Source organism: Electrona antarctica (genome assembly GCF_951216825.1).
Source record: "Electrona antarctica genome assembly, chromosome: 20".
NCBI lineage: Eukaryota > Metazoa > Chordata > Actinopteri > Myctophiformes > Myctophidae > Electrona > Electrona antarctica.
This window is the reverse complement of record NC_136801.1, coordinates 13333919-13354906: the sequence shown is the minus strand read 5'-3', so window position 1 is coordinate 13354906 and position 20988 is coordinate 13333919. Positions and strand designations below refer to the sequence as shown.

General features: G+C 42.3%; 2 protein-coding genes across 4 annotated transcripts in view; both read right to left on the bottom strand.

Moving 5' to 3' along the window:
* scrib (scribble planar cell polarity protein) overlaps nt 1-2316 on the bottom strand; it is a 127214-nt gene extending 124898 nt beyond the window's left edge. The window contains exon 1 of the mRNA XM_079489163.1: nt 1179-2316. Coding sequence (XP_079345289.1) covers nt 1179-1337 — 159 coding nt within the window. The 5' untranslated portion in view covers nt 1338-2316. The remainder of the gene's footprint in view (nt 1-1178) is intronic.
* A 3710-nt stretch (nt 2317-6026) lies between these two features.
* Nucleotides 6027-19247, bottom strand: LOC306913478 (poly(U)-binding-splicing factor PUF60-like). Of its 3 annotated transcripts, XM_079490153.1 has the most exons (12): nt 19127-19230; nt 17502-17599; nt 17230-17328; nt 16024-16113; nt 14310-14360; nt 12863-13024; nt 12227-12319; nt 10394-10607; nt 10073-10305; nt 9221-9335; nt 8103-8356; nt 6027-6830 (listed from the first exon to the last, which is right to left on the bottom strand). In XM_079490153.1, exons 3-12 carry the CDS (start codon nt 17305-17307, stop codon nt 6531-6533), a joined length of 1590 nt encoding a protein of 529 aa, XP_079346279.1. In that variant the 5' UTR covers nt 17308-17328; nt 17502-17599; nt 19127-19230; the 3' UTR covers nt 6027-6530. The 3 variants fall into 3 exon arrangements, with proteins under 3 accessions (XP_079346279.1, XP_079346278.1, XP_079346280.1); XM_079490152.1 differs by lacking the exon at nt 17502-17599 and having other exon boundaries at nt 19127-19247; XM_079490154.1 differs by lacking the exon at nt 17502-17599 and having other exon boundaries at nt 10115-10305; nt 19127-19247.
* Nucleotides 19248-20988: the final 1741 nt, after the last annotated feature.

Here is a 20988-nt window from a genome sequence, read left to right as displayed (position 1 = left end):
CCACTTGTCCCTTTCACCACCAAGCTAAGCAATGAAGCCCGAGACCTGGTGAGCAATGAAGTCTGCGACCTTGTCAGTGTCTTTTAATCCTGAACAGTGCATTCATACGAATTCACCAACTCTACCACACAGCAAGGGCCTTGTCCCAAGTCAGAACAATGACCAGAGCTGCATAATGAAGGGGAAGTCAAGCCAGTGTCTCTGCTCCACTGCTCTGGTAAAAGCAGGAACTTGGGGGTTAAAGGAATGAACACAGTCCAATCTCTCCTAAAAAAAAGGACATTCACTTTGGCCAATGCAAACAGAGCTTTTATCATATTCCAAATAGTAGGAGTGTGTGGGTGGGGAGAAAGTGTGAGAAGACTCATTCCACGCATGCCTTCCCACTCAATGCCCAATCCCTCTGGACATTTCTGCCGTTACTACAGGCAACACACACGGTTGCATGCCAGCTCTCTTGGTCTGCCCAGTCAGTGCATCTGAAAGTGCAGCATGCACATTTACACTCAAAAGGACCGGGATAAGCTCTCAAGCCTTTTTTTTAATGCTTTTGACAGATATGTACAAATATATTTATGTATACATGTGTCAATACAAACATCAATCAATGCCAAGAAAACCAAGCAGTTGCACCATGCTATATAGCACTTTCCCCAACTCTTCAAAATCTTCTTTAATGCTGAATGGTCCCTGGTTGGTGTTCCCCCACAATGTATTTATATCAGCAACATGCGAAATCAACAGCTTGCAGAGGACTTGGTTCTGCCCCTAGCAGTGAAGGGATTCAACTTCAAGACAGTATCTGCCCTCATCAAGCAACTTGAAGCAAGCAAGCAATTTTTTAAACCCTAGCTTTAGATCAAGACTATCATAGATGTATTTATCGAGTCTGACTTTTGCTTTACATATATGGTACTAAACCTCGGACTGCAAGGGAACATTACAGCCCTGCAATCCCGTTTACGAAATGTTTACAATCAACCGTGTGACCGTGTCCAATATGAGGTAGATGGAAGAAGCACAGGCCATCAATCATGTAAGCATAATGCTGCCACTTGTGTGTCACCGCAGGTGTGGTGCGTCAACTTGAGTGGCATTGTCATGAACACAACCTAAAGGACTTCCAAGGTGAGGAGAAGAGATGTGGTCTCTTTCAAAAGAGAAAAAAAGTGCCCTACCTTGGGTAATTCTTTCAGCTGGTTGGCATCGAGCAGAAGCTCTTCCAGGCTGCGGCTGTACCGGAATACCTCATCGGGGACGGTCTGCAGGTTGCAGTGCCGCTTGTCCACCGACTCGACGTGGCGGTTACAACGCCACAAAGGGATACACTTCAGCATGTCCGCCGGCCGCCTGGGGACGAGGTTTGGTCGCCGGTGCTAGTACACGAATCTCCACATCGGAGGGTCGAAGGAGCGTGGAAGGACCGCCGAGTCGGGCTGTGGGGACGAGGATGAAGGAGGGTGGAGGTGGGGGGTGAAGGAACCAACCCAGCTCACACACTACACGCAGATATCCAAAATGGGAGGCCGATATCCAGTTAGACAGGACACATACAATTAATCCGTGCAACGAAGTGTATTTCCTATTGCCAGTTCCTATTTACACTCACAGCAGTGTGTTCAGATTCTCCTGGAATATATTCCCGGGATTACAATGATCATATTAGCCCAGAAGTCCTCCTCCTTCTTCTTGCTTCCAAGGGTTTCCTGAATCCTCCTCACTCACTTGCAACCTACTTTCCAACTGAATGTGTGTCGTTTATTAGCCTTATGCAGCTTACAGCCCCTATTATCAAACCCGGCGCCGTTGCTCTAGTTGTCGTTTAGCTGGAAAAACACGCAGCCTGCGATCCGTCCAGAATTAGACTATTTGCTGCTCTTCCATGGTTGAATAACGGATACTATAATATAACAACACATTCGATGTGAACTACCATAGACCGTCCCACTGACTGGCTGCCTGCTGCGCAGGTGATACGGTTGTCCTCCTCGCCGGCTTGTGTTGTTAGCGAGCCGTTAGCTAACGCTAGCTTTAGCCAAACTGGTTGTGGATTAACTACGCCTTTGTGCCTGGCTGGCTAACGTCGGCTCGGCTAACCTCCTAAACGACCGCTTCTCCGAGAGTTTACTAGCGACCCCGTGTGCTTGGTAGCCGCATACCGAAAGCCGTCGCTTAAATTGTCCACGGGTTGTTTTGCGCTGTTAATGTCGAGTTGAAGTTCAGGAGTTTGAGCGACACAGCAGCAGCAGCGATGGTTCCCTCTCGTTCTGCTGATGTGAACCAGTGCCACTGGCAGCCAGGCCGGGGAGCGAAGGCTTCTTCACTGTTGCCAGTTTCTGCGAGAGAAATAAGCACGAGCACTTTAAACCCGGTGGTTTTCAACCTTTTTCATTTCAAGGTAAAAATGGTTCATTAGTTTTGATTGATTGATTGATTGAAATATTTATTAACAGTTTGCAGAATTACAGTACATTTCAAGCACAAATACAAATGCTGTTAACTGTGAGTGGACGAACCAATTAAGCATTACACTTGTTTACAAGAGGGTCCACCGTGTTCAATTCATCAAAAGTTATTCGGCATTTGAGCCACGGAACAGTATGGTTTTTGATTGATTGATTGAAGAATGTATTAACAGTTTGCAGAATTACAGTACATTTCAAGCACAAACTCAATACAAAGGCTGCCATCAAATGGTGTACCATTTGATGACATTTAGCCTCTCAGACCCAATCCAGACAATAGTAGGACTCAAATTAACAATTCTTCTACTTCTTGTACATCCAGTACAGGTAAATGGTGCATTTATATAGCGCCTTTATCCAAGGCGCTTTGCATTCACCCATTCATTCGCACACATTCACACGGCCGATGGCAGGGGAAACCATGCAAGGCTGCCAAGGATCCATTTGGTTACCAACTCTCGCAACGGCAGCAATGGCATTTGGGCTATGGACCAGAGGTAGCCTACCCCGGACCACAGATTGAGAACCACTGCTTTAACGGATACAAGAAAAGTGGGCACTAAGGAAGAATGGGCAAATTGGCGGTTTTATTTTTATTTTTCATGATGTGAACATGCACTGGGAAAAAAATTGAGAATCACTGCACTGGGTTAAAAAGCCCAAATAGGCAACTAACTAACTACACTAGTAGTAACACTACACTATAGAAACAACCCCCACAACTTCCAACTACGTACAAACAAAATAAGCTGTTTTGGCAGCTGAATATGGCAGGATATCTCTGAAGGTGTTGGGCAGATGTGAGGAAAGAAGGAAGATACACAACTCTTCTACTGGCCCTGAAACATCACTGTGAAGTACTAGCGTCATGTGAACCATTCTACTGCAGCAAGTGACTTTACTGGGGGATCACAAAATCGCTTGTAATAAGCAGACATGGCAACACTGGCTGTGTTGGGGGCTGGGCTCTGGCTCGAGCGCTGCCGCTATGGAAAGGACACACACGACCCGTTAGCTCCACCTAGCGTTTTCTCACAGGAGAAACAGCCAGAGACACTTGTCTGCAAAAGTTCCATGCTTTCCTTCTGTGTGTTTAGTATGCAAATGAAGCTACTCACAATGATGTCAACACAACCACAACACATACAGGAATGTTAGGTGGTTTGTATTAGCTAACTTAATATAAAGTAGACAAATAGATACTCTTTTACACTTTTACACACAATGAATGATTATTTTTGATGATTTTCAGGTAGCCTAAAAAAACCTAAAAACTAAATTAACATCATGTCACTTACATGCATCAGATCTTGCTATGAGGGATCACACTACTTTTACTTCTGACATTCACTCCTACCCAACAAGGCAAAGAAATTATTTAATTAATATACCCTTTTGTCGTACTTCAAAACTGCATCACTTTCCTTGCCAATATTTAAGAAACATTAAAACAAATACCGGTATCTCATGTCTTCCTCACTCTGTGATTATGTTCTGATGTGTCATTTTTTACTCATCAGCTTTTCTGTCTTTTCTTCTTCTGTTCAGTTTGTTTCTATTTCTTTATTGCACTGCTGGTCCCCTTGTAAACTTGTATTCTTTTGTTTTCTTGTTTAAAGGTATATTCAGTGATTTCACTTAATTCAAATATCACTGATTTGTTCTTATTTTTTGGATAATCCTCCCTACTATAAAGTGTGCTGACCATATAAGGAGTTCCTCCCTGTCCCCAGTGAGCCCCTGGGGTCAAAAAACCCTAGTTTCGGTTTGGGCTTTGGGTGGCAAAGCCTTCATCCAATCAGGATGAGAGGGGCCTTCTTCCAATCATGATCGAGTGGGGCGGGCATTGGTGCACGTGCTGTTGGTCTGTTGTACTTCCCCCACTGTAGAGCGTGTGCATGTGCACATCTTGTTACCGGGTGGACCGTTTTTTTCCCCAAATCACCCAAATCACTGAATGCTCCTTTAACTCTTAATGTATGCCAGGATTCCAAATCCTGGCATGCTGGCCTGCTGGCCATGCTGGGTTATTCATCTTCTTGCACAATAACTTGTTTTGTATTGTTTCTATTTTATATTGCAATGTTCTAAATTCTGATATTGGATGAGACCTACATTAAATGTATGGTAGCCTACCTCAGTGATTCTCAACCTGACATGATTTTGGGGTGTCCCCAGATGTCAGTGAAGTTGCAATTTAATTACTTTTAAGACCTTTTTAATACCTCAAATACATGGAAATGCTAACTTTCCTTTCCAGCTCGATTTGGCAGCTGCCCACAGTGCCAAAACTACTAGTAACTGGTGTACTGACCATGGTATTACTGTGCTTAACTGACCAGCCAACTGGCCTGCCGCCTGACCTGAACCCCAGAGAATCTAGGTTGTATTGTCAAGAGGAAGGTGTGAGACATAAGACTCAACAATACATTTATGGCTGTTATTAAAGCAAACATGAGCTTCCATAACACCTCAACAGTGACAAAGGCTGATCACCTCCATGCCACGCCCCATTGATTAAATAATTTGTTCAAAAGTAGCTTAGACAAAGTATTGACTGCATGCATTAATATTATATTAGTCTAGTAGCCAAAAAGTGAACCTGGACACACCAACGTTTTATGTTAGAAATGTTTAGTATGGGTCCCCAGCATGTAGAAACTGCCGGATGCTAACTTGCATATGTTGAGCAATTTTCATAATTGGCAAAATATGTGACCATACCATTAACAACCTATAGAAGGCAAAATATTCAAAATTTCATCATGCTTTATCTAGCATGTGATGTGTCAAACTAGGGGGTTTTCATGATGCTGAATCCATTCCAAGCATTAGTTTTGCAAAAAAAAACACTCATTGGGCTTAAAACGGCCATGCCCACCAGATCCCAGGTATTATTCCAACCCTTTTGAGTAGACGCCACAAAAGAAATCAACAGAACAGGAAAGCAGCATCATTGTAGCATCATCTATTTGTCATGCGACTATAGCCGAATTATTTGTATTGGGGTCATGGCATGTACTCATTGGTTTCTGTAAAGCCCAAAACGCACGATTGACCATTCGTTGCATTGGCGCGGTAACTGTTGACCTTAAAACCGCTTGGTCAAAGCGTTTGGTTGCAAGGAGCAACTAGTTGTATTGGTGCAGTTGCATGTAGGCAGGCAGCTCCATACACTACAATTTATGCAAAAAAAGTAGTATAGTAAAAGTATAGTAAATAGCTTCATGTCAAACGCCAGGCATCCACTATTCGTGTCTGCCTGTGGGGTTTGGCATGAAGCTCACACGATTGATAGGTCTGACTACCTAAATGACTCGGCCAGACGGCCACAATAATGCCCAATATTAATCAGCAGTAGGCAGTTAAAAATGTGATATTATGCTTCATACAGCGTTTAAAGGGGTAATGTGTAAAAACAAGCCGATTGTAGTAGTTGGTTCAGTGGCAAATATGCCACTACAGGTCAGGTTTCACAAACTCACCAGTGAATAGGTAAAGACCCAGCTGAAACGTATGCAGTTGCACTGCAGAGCCCAAAGTTAAGATTACAAATACATATTACAGTCAGCAAAAGTTTTATTGAACAGAAGTTTTAACTGAATAATCAAACACTTCCCTAGGTGTTACAATCAAAACGAACAGGTTCAGAAAAACACGACTGAACATCTTCATCAGGATTCTTCTTCATCCACCAATCACACAACCATCCATTATAATATCTCAGCACTTTTTGTGGACAATGAGGACCAATAATAATGTAGAAAAACATGTTTACATTTCCTGACAAAAAGGCAGAAAACACATAGGCCAACATGGGAAAGCTAATCATATCAGATTTTTAAAAAAAAACGTTTAACAAAACGAAAAAAAAAGGGAGTTCACATGTGAGAAGACAATCTGATGAGCAAATCCATCAATAGACATTTAATAAAAAACAAAACAAAACAAAAGAAAAATTTAATTACATGTTAAAAAAGCCCATATCTCCAGTTGCCATTGACAGTGATGGGTGGGTTTAGACAACCGGTATGCAACAAGTTCTGGCAGACCGTTTCGTACAGTTTATGCAGAGAGGTCACTGCTATTGAAACGGTCTTGGTCGTACACCTCTGCGACAACCTTGCGACCGCCGAACCAGCGGTCATTTAGGGCCTCGATGGCCTTGTTCATTTCCGAGGCCATGGAGAACTCGACAAAGATCTTGACGATGATGTCTGCGTCCTCCTCCTCTCCTTGCTTTTCCTGGTAAATGATGACTCTGTTGACAGCACCGAATTTGCCACACTCCTCTGTGACCTCGCCCTCCAGTTCGTCATCGATGTCCTCGGGTCCCACCATGTTTCGGAGCACCATCACCGTGGACTGCATAACAAGGGGAAAAACAAGAACTGAGGGAGCACCAACTTACATCACCTTCTTATTGGAGAGTAAACAAGACTTACTACATAGAAATTCTGCTGCCCCTTTTCTTCCATTTATTTCAAGCATAGACTTCTATTTAAATACCCCTCTTGGGGAAGTTTCTTTAAGTGAATTTTGGACGCAGGTCCGAGACCAAGTAAAGCTGAATTCGCATCATCCACCACCACTGAATTCTATTCTACCACTGTTACTATTGTAAAATGGGACTGAAAATCCACCTTTCAGCAGGCCCAAAGGGCCCCCTTCCTTTTCCCCCTCACTGTATATACACTAGTGTTTTATTATTATTATTTTACCTGTGATGATATTGCATTTTGTTGTTATTGTTCATGTCATGTCTATGAATTGACTGCATAGGGCCTAAATGGAATCAAGACCGCAAGGACTTTTTTTTGGTGCTATCCCTTTTGGACTGAGTGTTTGACTGAACTCTGTTGCTGTTACATTCTGTCCAGTAAACTAATCAAAGTGTCTGAGGTATGAGCGACAATCTCATAAATATGCGTGTTGTGGCCCAGTGAGAGCTCCGTTGCTCAAAGCTTGCAGCTGTGCACTGCAAGAGAGCTCATATGCAGGGTGAAGAAGTACAGACACTCAATACTCGTTTCTGGCAGCTTCTTTGAGTCTATACATTTTACTTATGTAAGGAATAGTCCATGTAGTTACTCAATATTGATCAATTTCATAACTGAGTTTTTAAAACTTTATCAATATTTGGTATTTCCATATAGGAATGTATTTCTATCCATCTCAAGTGGTGTCTTGAGTGTGAGGCAAAGGTGAACTTTTCTCAACTTTGCCATCGACTCAGTTGCTCCTCGCTAGTATATACCTACAGGGGTAGGTGACCTTAGGCTTGGCCATGATCTTATCTGTGCCATCATTGGCACAGGAGAGGGTAATCACTGAAGTAAGTGAGCGGAGTTTTGGTACCCGCACATCTGTACACAAATTACACCATGCAAATGATTCTACATATTAATTCAAACTCTGAACTGGGGAACTTGGGTCTGGGAGATAGGTGGGGTTATTGCTCCAAGTCTAATGATCATTACATGTCCTGATGAGAAAGCAAATACCTCAAAAAAGTTGCCGACCCCTGGTATAGACAATGCACTAAACCTTACCACGTGCCCAGAACGGGCCAGTGAAATACTGGCACTGCTATTGGATGTAAATTCAGCATAACAGACCATTAGATCGCAAACTCACCTCTGATTTTCGAAGCAGTTTCTGCATGACCATGTGCCTGGCACTACTGCCAGAGATGCTCATGTGCTCTTGGTCGCTCAACATCTCCTGTCCAGTCCCGTCCTGCTGACTCTCCTCCTTCTCTTTCTTCTCCTGTATGCTCTGGGCAGCAGCAGCAATGGCTTGGGCAGACAGAACCGGCGGCGACGCCAGCACAGGGTTCACAAGCCCCACCTGGGGAAGCACTGGCATGGACGGCCGCACTGGAGTCACACCTGGTAGTGGAGTCAGATTCATCACAAGGTGGCGCACTACTACTAGCCAGACAAAATAAGACTTATTGACTAATTGAGTGACTGCCAGTGATTTTTTTATATCAAGGTTAAGACAGAATTACACATATTCAATATTTCTTTCAATGATTGAATGAGTTGAATTATATTGCAATGTATTTGAACCACTTTAAACGAACGGTTAAACTGTTGTTTTTGCCTCTGGAGGCACCACCTCATTTTTTGTGTAGAGACAGGAACTCTGTTTGGGTCCTCCCCTTAGTCTACTTCCTCCCGGGGGCTTCTGAGTTTATTTGTACGAACAACAACAAACATGTTTAGGGCAGTGGTATCGACAGATTCTGCTGTTTTTACTTTAACCCCAACATTTCTATTTAGGGCTTTTTTTTTTTATTCCTCAAAAATAGATCTATAAGCTCTAGATCCGCCATGTCCAATTGTGTATAGGGCTCATCAGGGATTCCCAAAGTCTGGCGCATGCTCCCCCTGTGGTGTGCGAGCGCCCTCTAGGGGGTGCATGACATGAAAAGGCTAATTGTGTTGCTTAGGTGTCATTTAAAATATATGTATATAATGCAAGTATATGCAGAATATATACTGCATATACAGTGTGCCATATTCAGGTTGCGTCAGCTAGGTCAGGAGGGGGGAGCACGGCCAAAACAGTTTGGGAATCACTTATTCGCTTAACTGGTTAAAATTGCATTAGGTCCACCAAAATAAACTACAGTATGTGGAGCTCTTAAGTCAATAATAATATATATATTCAGGTTACCAATTAACCTTGCTTACTGCAGGTTTTATTACTCACTCAGCTACTCATATCATTCGCGCCCTTACACACACCTGTGATAACTCCCGGCGCCTGGGCAGCCATGACGGCCTGGGGTATACCCATTTGCTGACCAAGAAGCTGGGGCGCTGCTAACGCCCCAAGGACTGATGCCCCGGCAACAGCCTCCTTGAGAGAGGGGGGGCCGGAGACATTAGGCAAGGGAAACACACAGAAACACAGCACAAGGCAGCACAGTCAACGATCACCCTGCGTGACACACGGTGAGCTAAACCTGTCCTCATCTCATGAACAGACTCAAAGCTTACCAAGGATATATATTATTTTAGAAACTTCGCTATCAAAACGCATTGATCTCTATAAGCAAGCGGCAAATACAGTACAGGAGGGGATTAAAAAACGAACAACAAAAGAACAAAGGTTTAGAATCAACACATGCTACACACAATGCAGTATTTACCTTTCAACAATAGTTTGACTGGTGATATGAACTACAGTGAATGTGTTTGTAGTGGCTATAAGAGGTATGGACTCAGAGGAGAGGTATGACTCAGATGATAAATTAGCTTACACACCTTATCAGCTTTGTATCCTTTTTTTAAATCACTAATAAATGTGCCATTTTAGCGTATAAAGGAAATGGCACCAAGAACAGATACTGTCCTCTCAGGTTTTTAACTTATTGTAACACATGTAGAAGCATGTTCTTCTATTCTGCGGGATGAAAAAGTCAGATTCGTATTTCGTTCTCAAAGTCATCTGTTATGTTTCAGAATAATAGTTATTACATTATAATTGGGAAAGGACAAGTTAATGTTTCATTGTTATAGTTAATCTTGATAATTTCACCTGTGCTATTGGTTATCAGATAAAGTTAAGTCTAGCTAAATCTGAATTATATTTACCTGGAAGGCCATTAAATCCCTTTGGAAGGGATTCATACTTGCCTGGGCCGTTATCTTAGCGGTAGCTGCCGCTGCGGCTACAGCCGCTGCCGGCGGCAGACCACCAGGGGTGGTGGGGGTCAGCATGGGCATGGGTGGAGTCACGGCTTTGCCCACCCTCAGGTACTGACCCCCCAGGTCAAAGAGGTTCATAGACGACACTGCGTCCAGGGAAGACTGTGGCTTCTCATACTCTGCGAGAGGGGGATAAAAAGGTGCCGTTTAGTAGCCGAGCAACAGACATAGGACGACACCACAGCTTGAGGGCCTGTCCCAGCTCACCAATGAAGCCAAAGCTCCTGTGGCGTCCTGTGGTTGGATCCCTGGCCAACGTACACGACTTGATCCGTCCAAAGGCCTCAAATACGCTCTTGATATCCTCATCCGAGAGGTCGGGGTGGACGGATGCTACGTAGATCCGATTGAAGGCGCGTGCCTCCTCTGCCAGCTGGTCAATGATGGGTTGCGCCTGACCGATGTTACTTGGCCGCCCCACCTACAGCACAGATCATACCAGCACATGGCTACTGAATAGGGGGGTCATGTGGAGCCGACTACTGAATAGGGGGGGGTCATGGAGCCAACCGTGAAACGCGTTAACCGCAAACCTCAACTCTCGGGAAAGGCAACCTGAGACCAAGACCAACTTCAAGATAAATAACCCACCAAAGATCACTAGAATCTACTCGATTTTGTCGCCATCTTTTCACCAGCCCTGCTTAGCTGCATCTCCACTAGACCATCCAGCCGAGGTCTGAGTCTGAGTTTGGAACTCCTGCGATCGATCATATCGATAATACCAGCCTGTAGACCAGCCCTTGTTATAGCCTAGCAGCCAGAACGCTATGACTAGGTCATGGTATGGTGGGGTTGGTTTACAGGGTTATTATCAAACTACTTTAGTAAAAAAAACTATAATCTACCAAAAGGTTAAAGTGTAAATGTTTAATCTACCAAAGGTTAAAGTAAGTGTAATAGAGATGCATATAAGTATATGATTAAGTAGAAACTAGTAGAATAAACGAATCGCACTGAACCACTGGGCCAATCACCACCTCACACATTCTAAATCAAAACTCAACTCAAAGCCAGTCTCTCCTGTGAATCAAAAATGCCTCTTCAGGATGCCTACAGATGTGCAGCTAAGATTGAGTGGCAACACTAAACATTAAGCTGATCTCTGAAATAATACTGTAATTCCTGGTAAGCCTTTCATAATTACACTAAAATCAATTGTTAGCTTGTAATTGCATTGTAATAGAGCTACACACCATTTAATAGTGGAAAACAAAGCCCTCTCCATATGCATATTACTACTAAATGAAATTACAATGCAACTACAAAAAAAATGCACAAAGAAAAACAAACCAAATTGTGTATTTTAACAACACCGTTGTTACACTAGGAACCACAGCCTTATTAGCAACCACAAGATCAACTTTTGTGTACAGCGTGACCACACTGACTGACCGCTAGTTGGAATTAACACCGACCAGGGACCGATCGCCTCACCCACTAACTGTTGTCGCTCTACACACGCGTGCCCTAAAGACCTGAGCCAAACAAAGGGCCCCGTTTGATCTACCCTACGTCAGACGAACGTATAGGGTGTGACGGGATCTGTGCTGCAGGTGGGGCGGCCAAGCAACACCAACCAGGCGCAGCCCATCATCAGCACATCGTGGACAAAGAGCAGCGTCACGCGCCCGCCGCAGGGGGTCGGGCCGTCATACTGGAACGGGTTCACTAAGACAATGTGGTGACATCATGGAAGCAAGAGAGAACAGCACAAAAAAACACAACACATGGCAAATACACTCACACACACACGCAAGCACACGCACCTGGAAAGCAACAGACGCACAAAAGCAAAACAAAAAAAGCAAAAGGAGGGAGAGATGAGAGCGGTTTTAGATACTTTCAAGACATTCAAACGATTAAATGTTTGTCCAAAATAATTTCACATTAGGAAAATTAACAAGCAGTGAGATGAGAAAAACGACTCGGGATCCTAAAATAAAACAAAAGAAAAAGAGGGTTAAAAGACTAGGAGGGCGCTGGTTGTCCTGGTTTGTGCATGGATGGATCCCTACGGTACATGACCAGGCCACTCACCTTAATGTTTCGCCCACCCAGCATGACGGAGTTCATCTGCTCCAGAGCCAGCTGTGCTGCCTCTGGGATGTCATACTCCACAAAGGCAAAGCCCTGGATAACACAGCAGGTGAAGAGGATGCATTGATACCTATAGACATCGGTCTACAGATAGGTTGAGCCCTATCTGTAATCCTCAACCACTGTTCCAAGCCTAAACTATAGCCGAGAAAAATAAATTAATTTATGATTTAATTAAAAGCCCGGCCTATGTCCCAATTTTTGGGTCCGTTGCAAATCCCAAATCCCGATTTTGTTTTTGCTTATAGATTTGACAGAACATAGTCAATCTATAAGCACAACGCATCACACCATGAGAAGCATTGACATTTTCACCTATGCCTGGACCAATAAGCAGCTAAGATTACACTTTAACCATGAAGAAAATAGCAGATTTAGAACTTAATAAGTTTTGAACTTGTTGATTTCATTTTTTTTTCTTACTTTTCACCTATGTCGGGTTAATGAAAATTGGCTGAAAATCGTCTGCATAACACCGATACCCATGTATAAATGGTAAAGAGTCAATCACCGCTATAGTTAACCCTATACTTAATCGTCAGATATTGGGACTGCAGTGATGGGAATAATACGAACCTTGTGCTTCATTGTAACAGAGTCCCAAGACATGTCAATGCTCTTGATGGGCCCAAAGGGAGCAAAGGCCTGTCTTATGGTATCCTCGCCGAGCTCATAGTATATGGAGCCCACATACACACGACACATGATGGCTAGAGCCCGCTGTCGCTGAGCCGCCACCTGCCCACCAAGGAGAACGCATTTTCAGCATTATGGTGTTGCAGCGCAGTAAAACTCTCTCACACACACACCCCAATCTAAATATATGAGTGATAATGCTGATCTTTTACAGTAACATTTGATTATGTCCAACTGTGACTAGTTAGTATGGGGTTTTAAGACTGCATTTTGCTTCCTCCAACAGTAGGGAGAGGCCATTGCCATTGCCAATTATTTTAAGCCTAGAACCAAGCCATCCAGGTGAATGACGACCATAAAACATTTTCTGTGAAAAATGTAAAACCGCAAAACAAAAAGGTATTTGTAAATATATTATATACTATTATAATAAATACCCTTTGTTTTGCGGGTTTCAATTATTTTCCACAGAATCAAATGGCTTATGGACTGGTATAACCAGGATCCTGGATGGCTTCATTCTAGGCTTAAACATATTTTTGGAAATCGCTATGGGAAAATTTAATAGTGTCTGGATCGATGGAAGCAGAAAATGGCCGCCACTAACTACCGGTATGCAATATAAGAATGAAGAAAATTTAGATTTTGAGGAGATTGACATGCTCACTGATGTTTGGCTTCTGTTACCTGACCTGTAGTCCAGAGATGCAAGTAACGTAACGGATGAAAGCATTTCACCCTTTCGTCTCAAGTCTCTAAGGGGAAGGATGGTTTTACCTGGCTTGATTCTACCACCAACTGGTACACTAGAAGCCTAATGCATGACATAATGGGAGGATGACATCTGCAAACTTGTCAGAACTTTGACTTTGAGATGGCCAAAAAGATCCACGTTTCAGCAGTTCTCGATTTTGGCTAATTTAAAAGGGACCGCTATCCCTCTTTATTCCCATGCCAAAACATAGGTTATTTAACTTAACTTAACTTGTTTGACATTGCATAATTTGGAGGGAAACATGGCTTTATTTTTTCCCAATAGACTGGGCTATTAAGGAACCAAACCACTTGGCCTTTAATTCTTGCATAATCTTCATAAATACCAGTATGAAATTGTGCACTGTCTATTCGAACTAAGACTCCCAAATGAAAAGCTATTAAATGCAAACCATTATGACTGGACATAATGGTGCATGTTGATAATGTGATGTTCCTTCTATTAGGAAAAGGGACCAGTCACAATGACAGAAACCCATGTTTCTGTCATGCATTATTTGGTTGACTGAAAATGGCATGGATTGAGGCAGAGCATTACAAATATAAGAAGGTTAACAGTCCATTTTCATAGGACATTCGCACAGAAAAGAGAAAAGTTTAATAATCTATTGACCGATTGTAAAGGCGAGAGTGGATCTCCAAAGCCCATCGTCACTGCGGCCATCTGAAAGACAGTAAAGATGAAGAAAGTCCTGAAAAGTAGGTTAGGTATCTCTTGGCTAAGTTGGCTTAGCTTTTTCATTGCTTTGAATACGTGTTTAAACGCTATGACAATCTAACAGACCATCCCTCTATACACACACATAACAGTTTGAGGAGTTGTTCCCCCCTGTACAACAACCATTGCAAATTAAATTAATATAAGCATTTATTTTAAAGAACTTCAAAGCATTTAAAAGGATCCCTGGCTAATACGGCAAATATGGCTTAAAACATTATGGTTTGACACAACATTTGTGTTGTATGAGGGGGTGGGGGGCAGTCGAAACACAGCCGAAAGCCGTACAACACAAATGTTGTCAAACCATGTGACTTCCATTGGAAATGCATTGCGAGCTTGCATCAGTAAACAAGTCTCATGCATCTAGCATCCAACAATGTTGTATGCTAGATGCGAAGGTGTGAGTCAGGCCTTAGTGATCTCAGAGCTACCGAAATATAAAAAGTAGGGCCGGGACTTTAACGCGTTAATTGAGATTAATTAACTACAGAAAAATTAACGCGTTAAAAAAATTAACGCATTTAATCGCACCTTTTTTTTCCACCGCGGAACGTTTCTCACTGGGTGCGTTTCTAGTAGTACTGAATAGGCTGCGGCACGCGAGCAGCAGCAGCAGCAGCAGCAGTTGTTCACTAGGCTACAGCTCCGTCAGAAAGCCCAAACCCAAATGAATCGAATGAAGAAGCCGCTTATATCGCTTTTGCTCCATGGATGGGACATTTAGATGTAAAAGCTATCGGATGGACGCGTGGATAGCGGCATGGCTGTGTGCAATGTCAGAAGGAAAGGATCCATTTATGAGCAACGTTAGCTTCTATGCTAGGCTTGCTAGCTGCTTCAGTTTAACATGTCTCACAGACCACCGGAGACGCGGTGATTTCACCACAGCACGAAGCTGTCAAGCTGTCCTCGATGCGAAACATACTGAAGTAGCAAGCGTGGGTCAGCCCCAACCTCATGTGAAATGTTACCCCCATAATAAAGTTGTTCTCATGCCCCGCCATGTAAAGCACATTTGAGTATTCATATACACACTGAAGACACTATATAGGCACTTGCTGCTCTTGTTTATCTGTTGGGATAAAAAAGTTGTATTGCTTAAAGGGGAATACCACTCATTTTCAACATTTTTCTATGGAGTTGTGTGCACTGGAAATAATAAAGTCCCCCCATTATGTGTTGCCTATAGAACTGGAGGTCTGAAAAAAACAGTAACATTATGAAGTACATTTTTGTGATGTCACTGAGATGTACTTCATAATGTTACTGATTTTTTTCAGACCTCCAGTTCTAGGCAACACAGAATGGGGGGGACTTTATTATATCCACAACAACTCTAAGGTATATTAATGACAGTAAAATGTTGAAAATGAGTGGAATCCCGTAGTCACTATTCACTGGAATACCAAAAAACATTTAAAAAAAAAGGTTTCTCACTGTTCTCGGGTTGAATATTGATATGCGATTAAAATGCGATTAATCGAGATTAATTAACTACAAAGCCTCTGATTAATTAGATTAATTTTTTTAATCGAGTCCCAGCTCTAATAAAAAGGCATTAGGATTGTTGAGGATGTATCAAAACAGTTCATTCTGCACATCTCACCTGCAGGTTGGTAAGCTGCTGCTGTTGATGGGCAATGGTCTGCTTCACCAAGACACTCTTAATGCTTTGCTCCATTGCATACTTCTTTGCCTGAAAAATACATGGTACACTTGAGAACATTAAATATGTAATTAAAACGTCCATTTTCATTCAAATTCCATAATATTTGGAGCATATGTTTTCATTCAAGTATTGTAGCACAGTACTTTGTGGACCACCGCACAAAATGTATGCGCAGTGACAAATAAATGATTCTTTATTCTGATTATGTTATGACTAGTGTGTTCATTCTGACAGCAAATTCTGATTTAGTCCTAGCCTTTTGAATAACAGTCAAGTCATTTGAAATTGTTTAGTCTTTTGTCGCATTAATTTCACACCAGGATGTTTTACTGTGATTAAAACGAATCCTGCTGCGTATTGCCGGAAAGAGAGTTTCGTTTGGCAGGTGTGAAGGCTCATTTGAATTCTGGTGCGGATCAAACGAACGCATTCTAGTTCGCCAAAAAACAGGGCTTCGCTTCACTTCCAAGCGCACCTGATTTCGATTCACTGCAGGTGTGAATGCAATCCGCAATTACACATCAAATAAAAGGAAATGACAATGTGGCGGATGTCTGTCTGTGCGTAAACATGGAGCGCTGTCACTGTGTGTGGAGTGGTGACTTTCTTCATCTCATTTAAATATAAATACTTAAACATGTTTAGGTCAGCATGATCTATGACTGTAGCAAATATGGTATATACATAATCATTTTATATGATGATCGGATGGCTCATCAATGGGAGTACATATTGTAAACGTCAGATTCATTTTGCACTGTCGTCTCCGCTGTGCCTACACACACACACACACACACACACACACTTTACTTCCTAACTAATTACGAAGAATAATTTAAGACAATATTTGATTGTGTTTTCTGCGGTTGACACAGCCCAGTGTGAACGCAGCAAACAAAACAAATGCAACTTCAGCCCCCAATCGCACCAAGTCTATCGAAGTACAGGTGTGAATGCGACCTTAGTCTAGCCTTAGGGTGCGTACGGATATGTGCACCGGGGGGTGCACTCACGCAATGGTTTGTATTGTGCGTTACGCTATATCCGAACGCACCTTATGTCGACTAAATATCAAAATATTTGTAGTCTTTTAGTCTTAGTCAATCAAATTAACAGTGGTGTGGAAGAGATGTGGTGTTATACCCTCTGAAGTGCCTCCTGCTGCTCTGGGGTGAGGGGCGGCAGGCCCAGCTTGGAGCCTGTGCCCTGTCCATTCTCCATCGTCGTCAGGACTTCTCCTCCCTGCAGATCAGACATAAAACCATTAACTCAAAAAATAAGACAACGTTATCAGTGGCCACAAAATACAAAACAGAAATAAAATTCCCCCTGCATTGAATGACTTTGTAAACATTCATGTCAGATAACACACACAAAACGCATAAACCCAGGGGGAACTAACACGAGTTCCTTACCTACACAACCCGCTAATCACTGGGTCCACCAGACTGAGGCAGGAAACCCCCGAGGGGAAGAAGACTGATGGGGGGAAGCTTTAACAATTCAACAAATTCTATGATGGGAAAGAAAATGCCTTCAGACTTCGTGGTAAAACAACAGCCAAGCGTATATTATTTAGCTTTTGTACTTGGTTCATGTTGTGTGCAGCCTAAACATTTCACATTATATTATGTGGCCTTTACAAGTTCATCTAAATGTGAATGCTTGCCTTTGTTACATTGGTCGTATTATACAATTGAAAGTTCCGTTTCCTAACCACTCAAAAGCTCTAGTATTAGTGTAACGGACTGAGTACTGTACTTGGACCGCTGATTCCATCTACAGTGTAGATTCTACCTAGCCTGACACTCGGTCTGAATTTTAATTTCGTTTCACTTCATTATTCTGAATTTCAGATTCTACCGCAAATAGTACTGTACGGGGTAAATACAAAATACAGAGGACACATTTCACGCATGTGCAAATATACAGTAACACAGTGGAGACCAAAATTAGCATCATCTCTTCTTGTAGACTAGATATGCTACTTTTTTGTGAATGATGCTGGGGTTCGAGTGGTATAAGCGCAGCTCGTTTCAAGATGTTTTTGCGTTCCGATAACTTTATTTATCAAGACTATACCATAGATGGATGTAACCGATTCTTTCGGTGAAGGACCCCAATGGAAACAAATACCATTAGCATTGGATCAAGACTATCATAGATGGATGTAACCGATTCTTTCGGTGAAGGACCCCAATGGAAACAAATTAGCCAACAGGCTTTCTTGAGTTTAAATCCTTTTAGCAGACCTTGTATAGGAACTGCACTTTCCTGTGCTCCTTTTTTAACAAAGTATTCATTCAATCACAACATTTGCATAGATAAGAAATCTATGACAGTCTTGATCGAAAGAAAATATATTGAATAAATGTAGTGCTGATCCGAGGGCCAGGCTAATTTAGCATAATCTGTAGCAACTTTATATTTGTCTTAATTTCCCCTCGTGTATGGTATAAATTAGGCATATATTTAACAAATTATCAAATAAAACAGACTGGTATTATGAACAATCTGCACTTGCCGCCCCTGGCCTACTAGACGGAATTGAAGCCCAGCTAGCCTTTCTTTGGTTGAATGAAACGTTGTCGTGATCAAAACCACGCAGGAATAGCTAACGTTAGCAAGGTTACGCAACGTTAATACGCCCACATGCCCGCCAACTAAAAACAAAAAACACCAATAACAACAACAACAAGAAACACCACCTCTGCAAGCTAAGCTCGATTAATATATAGGGTTTTTTTACATCCCACGAATAAGGTCAGGATGCTCCGTTTTAACCCGAAACGATGCAGTTGAGGCCTGTTAGCATGTCATGTAGCTAACGTGTTAGCCTACCTAGCCTATTGAGTGTTCATCATCGAATCAATATGCCGCCAGAAATCCCTAGTCTTTCTTTCCCCCGATAGATAATTCAGGCTAGGATTTCTACGGGATATTCACACATAAACACATACATACTATTCGGCATCAAGCACTGTTTGCGCGATATATACGTTAATATAGAAATGTAATTGATTTTTAGCAATGAATTTACCGCAGTGTCCGTTACCGCCATGTAGCTGAAGCACACCGTCTGTCAAGCCCCAGAGGAGAGTGGTGTAAAGCGGTGTTGCCAGATTTTGTGAGGGGGAAAAAAACAGGTCTATGAATACAATCCCCAACCACACACACACACACACGCATTTTAAACCTACTATGCATCGGTTATTTTCAAAAACTCTTGAAAAGAATGTGGAATATTTGGAATATTTTTTAATACATTATAAGTTATAACAACACAAACCTCCCTGGTATAAAACATTAATGTAATTTTATTAAAATAATAATTAAAACAATGGAAGCAAGCCTAAAGCCAAAAAATCGCAACCCGCATATATATATATATATATATATATGGCCGCAACTACCAATTTGTACAAGCTACAGAAAAATAAGAGTTGCTTATAATAAGCAGACATGGCAACAGCGATGTAAAGCCAGAGTGACGACAACGACGATGAAGGGAAATATAGGGGTGCAGGAAATAACATTAGAGGGTCTATTAAGAATGGGTGATAGAAGACATGTTAGAATTTTAAGGGAAACAGGAGTGTTTGATAGGTTATAATATAGTTAAGGGTGTGTGAGAGAGAGAGTGTGTGTGTGTGTGTGTGTGTGTGTGTGTGTGTGTGTGTGTGTGTGTGTGTGAGGTTGGGAGGGGAGAGGAAGAGTACAATTCCAAGATTTCGGTCACAAGGTGGCGGTAATGCACTGGTTTCCAACTGCCGTAAAACAAAAAGAAGAAGAAGAAGAAAAATAAGAAGAAGAAGAAGAAGAAGAAGACCGAAGAAGAAGAAGACCATTCCAGTTCCGTTCCTTTTAACCCTTTTATTACTCTGTGCTTTTAACGTTTAAAACTTAAAAGTACTTTTTCATGTCAAGGACCATTACTATATGATTATGGACTTATAATATATAAGGAATTAATATAGGCCTACAGATTTGGCCGCTGTAGACCCCCATCTGAAAAGAAAATAGGCTAGTTTGTGCCAAGGATAGTCTAAGAAGGATAAGACGCGAAGACCGTACGGGCGACGCCATGTTGCTTTGGAAGGAAAGAAACATGCGCAGTTGAGACCAAGGAAGCTGAACGCGGAAGTGTTGGCTGCATATAGCCCATTGCGCATGTTTCTTTCCTTCCAAAGCAACATGGCGTCGCCCGTACGGTCTTCGCGTCTTATCCTTCTTAGACTATCCTTGGTTTGTGCCAGGCAACCCAATGAAAAATAATTATGTTGTTAAATTATTTTTTTTCACTTTTTTTCACTTTCAAACATCCAAAATGTTAATTTTTTTTCCTCAATATTTATTTAGAAAACTGAAGATCTAGGCTACACGGTCAAGACGCGGTCCGAAAATTGAAGCATGGTCCTGATTTCTTTTGTGGGCTAGAATATTAGAAACAAACATAAAAATACAGAACGTGTTTCTTTATTCCTCCTGTCGATCAGATTATACTAGATCCCCTGACCTGACCCTACACACACAACCAATTTAATCTTCTGATGAATTGTATATGAAGGACCCTAGGCTTTCTTGGGTTTAAATTTTAAATCCTCTTCTGAATTGAGTCAGTTTAAGAAGTTTAAGACGGCAGAATGCGAGAATCTGGCCGACACGGCAATCTGCTGCGTGGGTGGAGCTTCATTTCCATCCACCAGCTGTCTAAAAAAACGGAAATGACGCAAAACACAGCTTCTTCTGTCCGCGCATGGAATCTAAAGTGTGCTCAGAGCCAGAAGGCCCTTAAGCATTAAAAATCACACTTGTGTGAAGTGAGTGGTGCAACTCCGTGTGGGGGTCCCCGGAAGTTCCAGACCCACAGGATCACCACCAGGGTTCCGGCCCGGTTCCGGC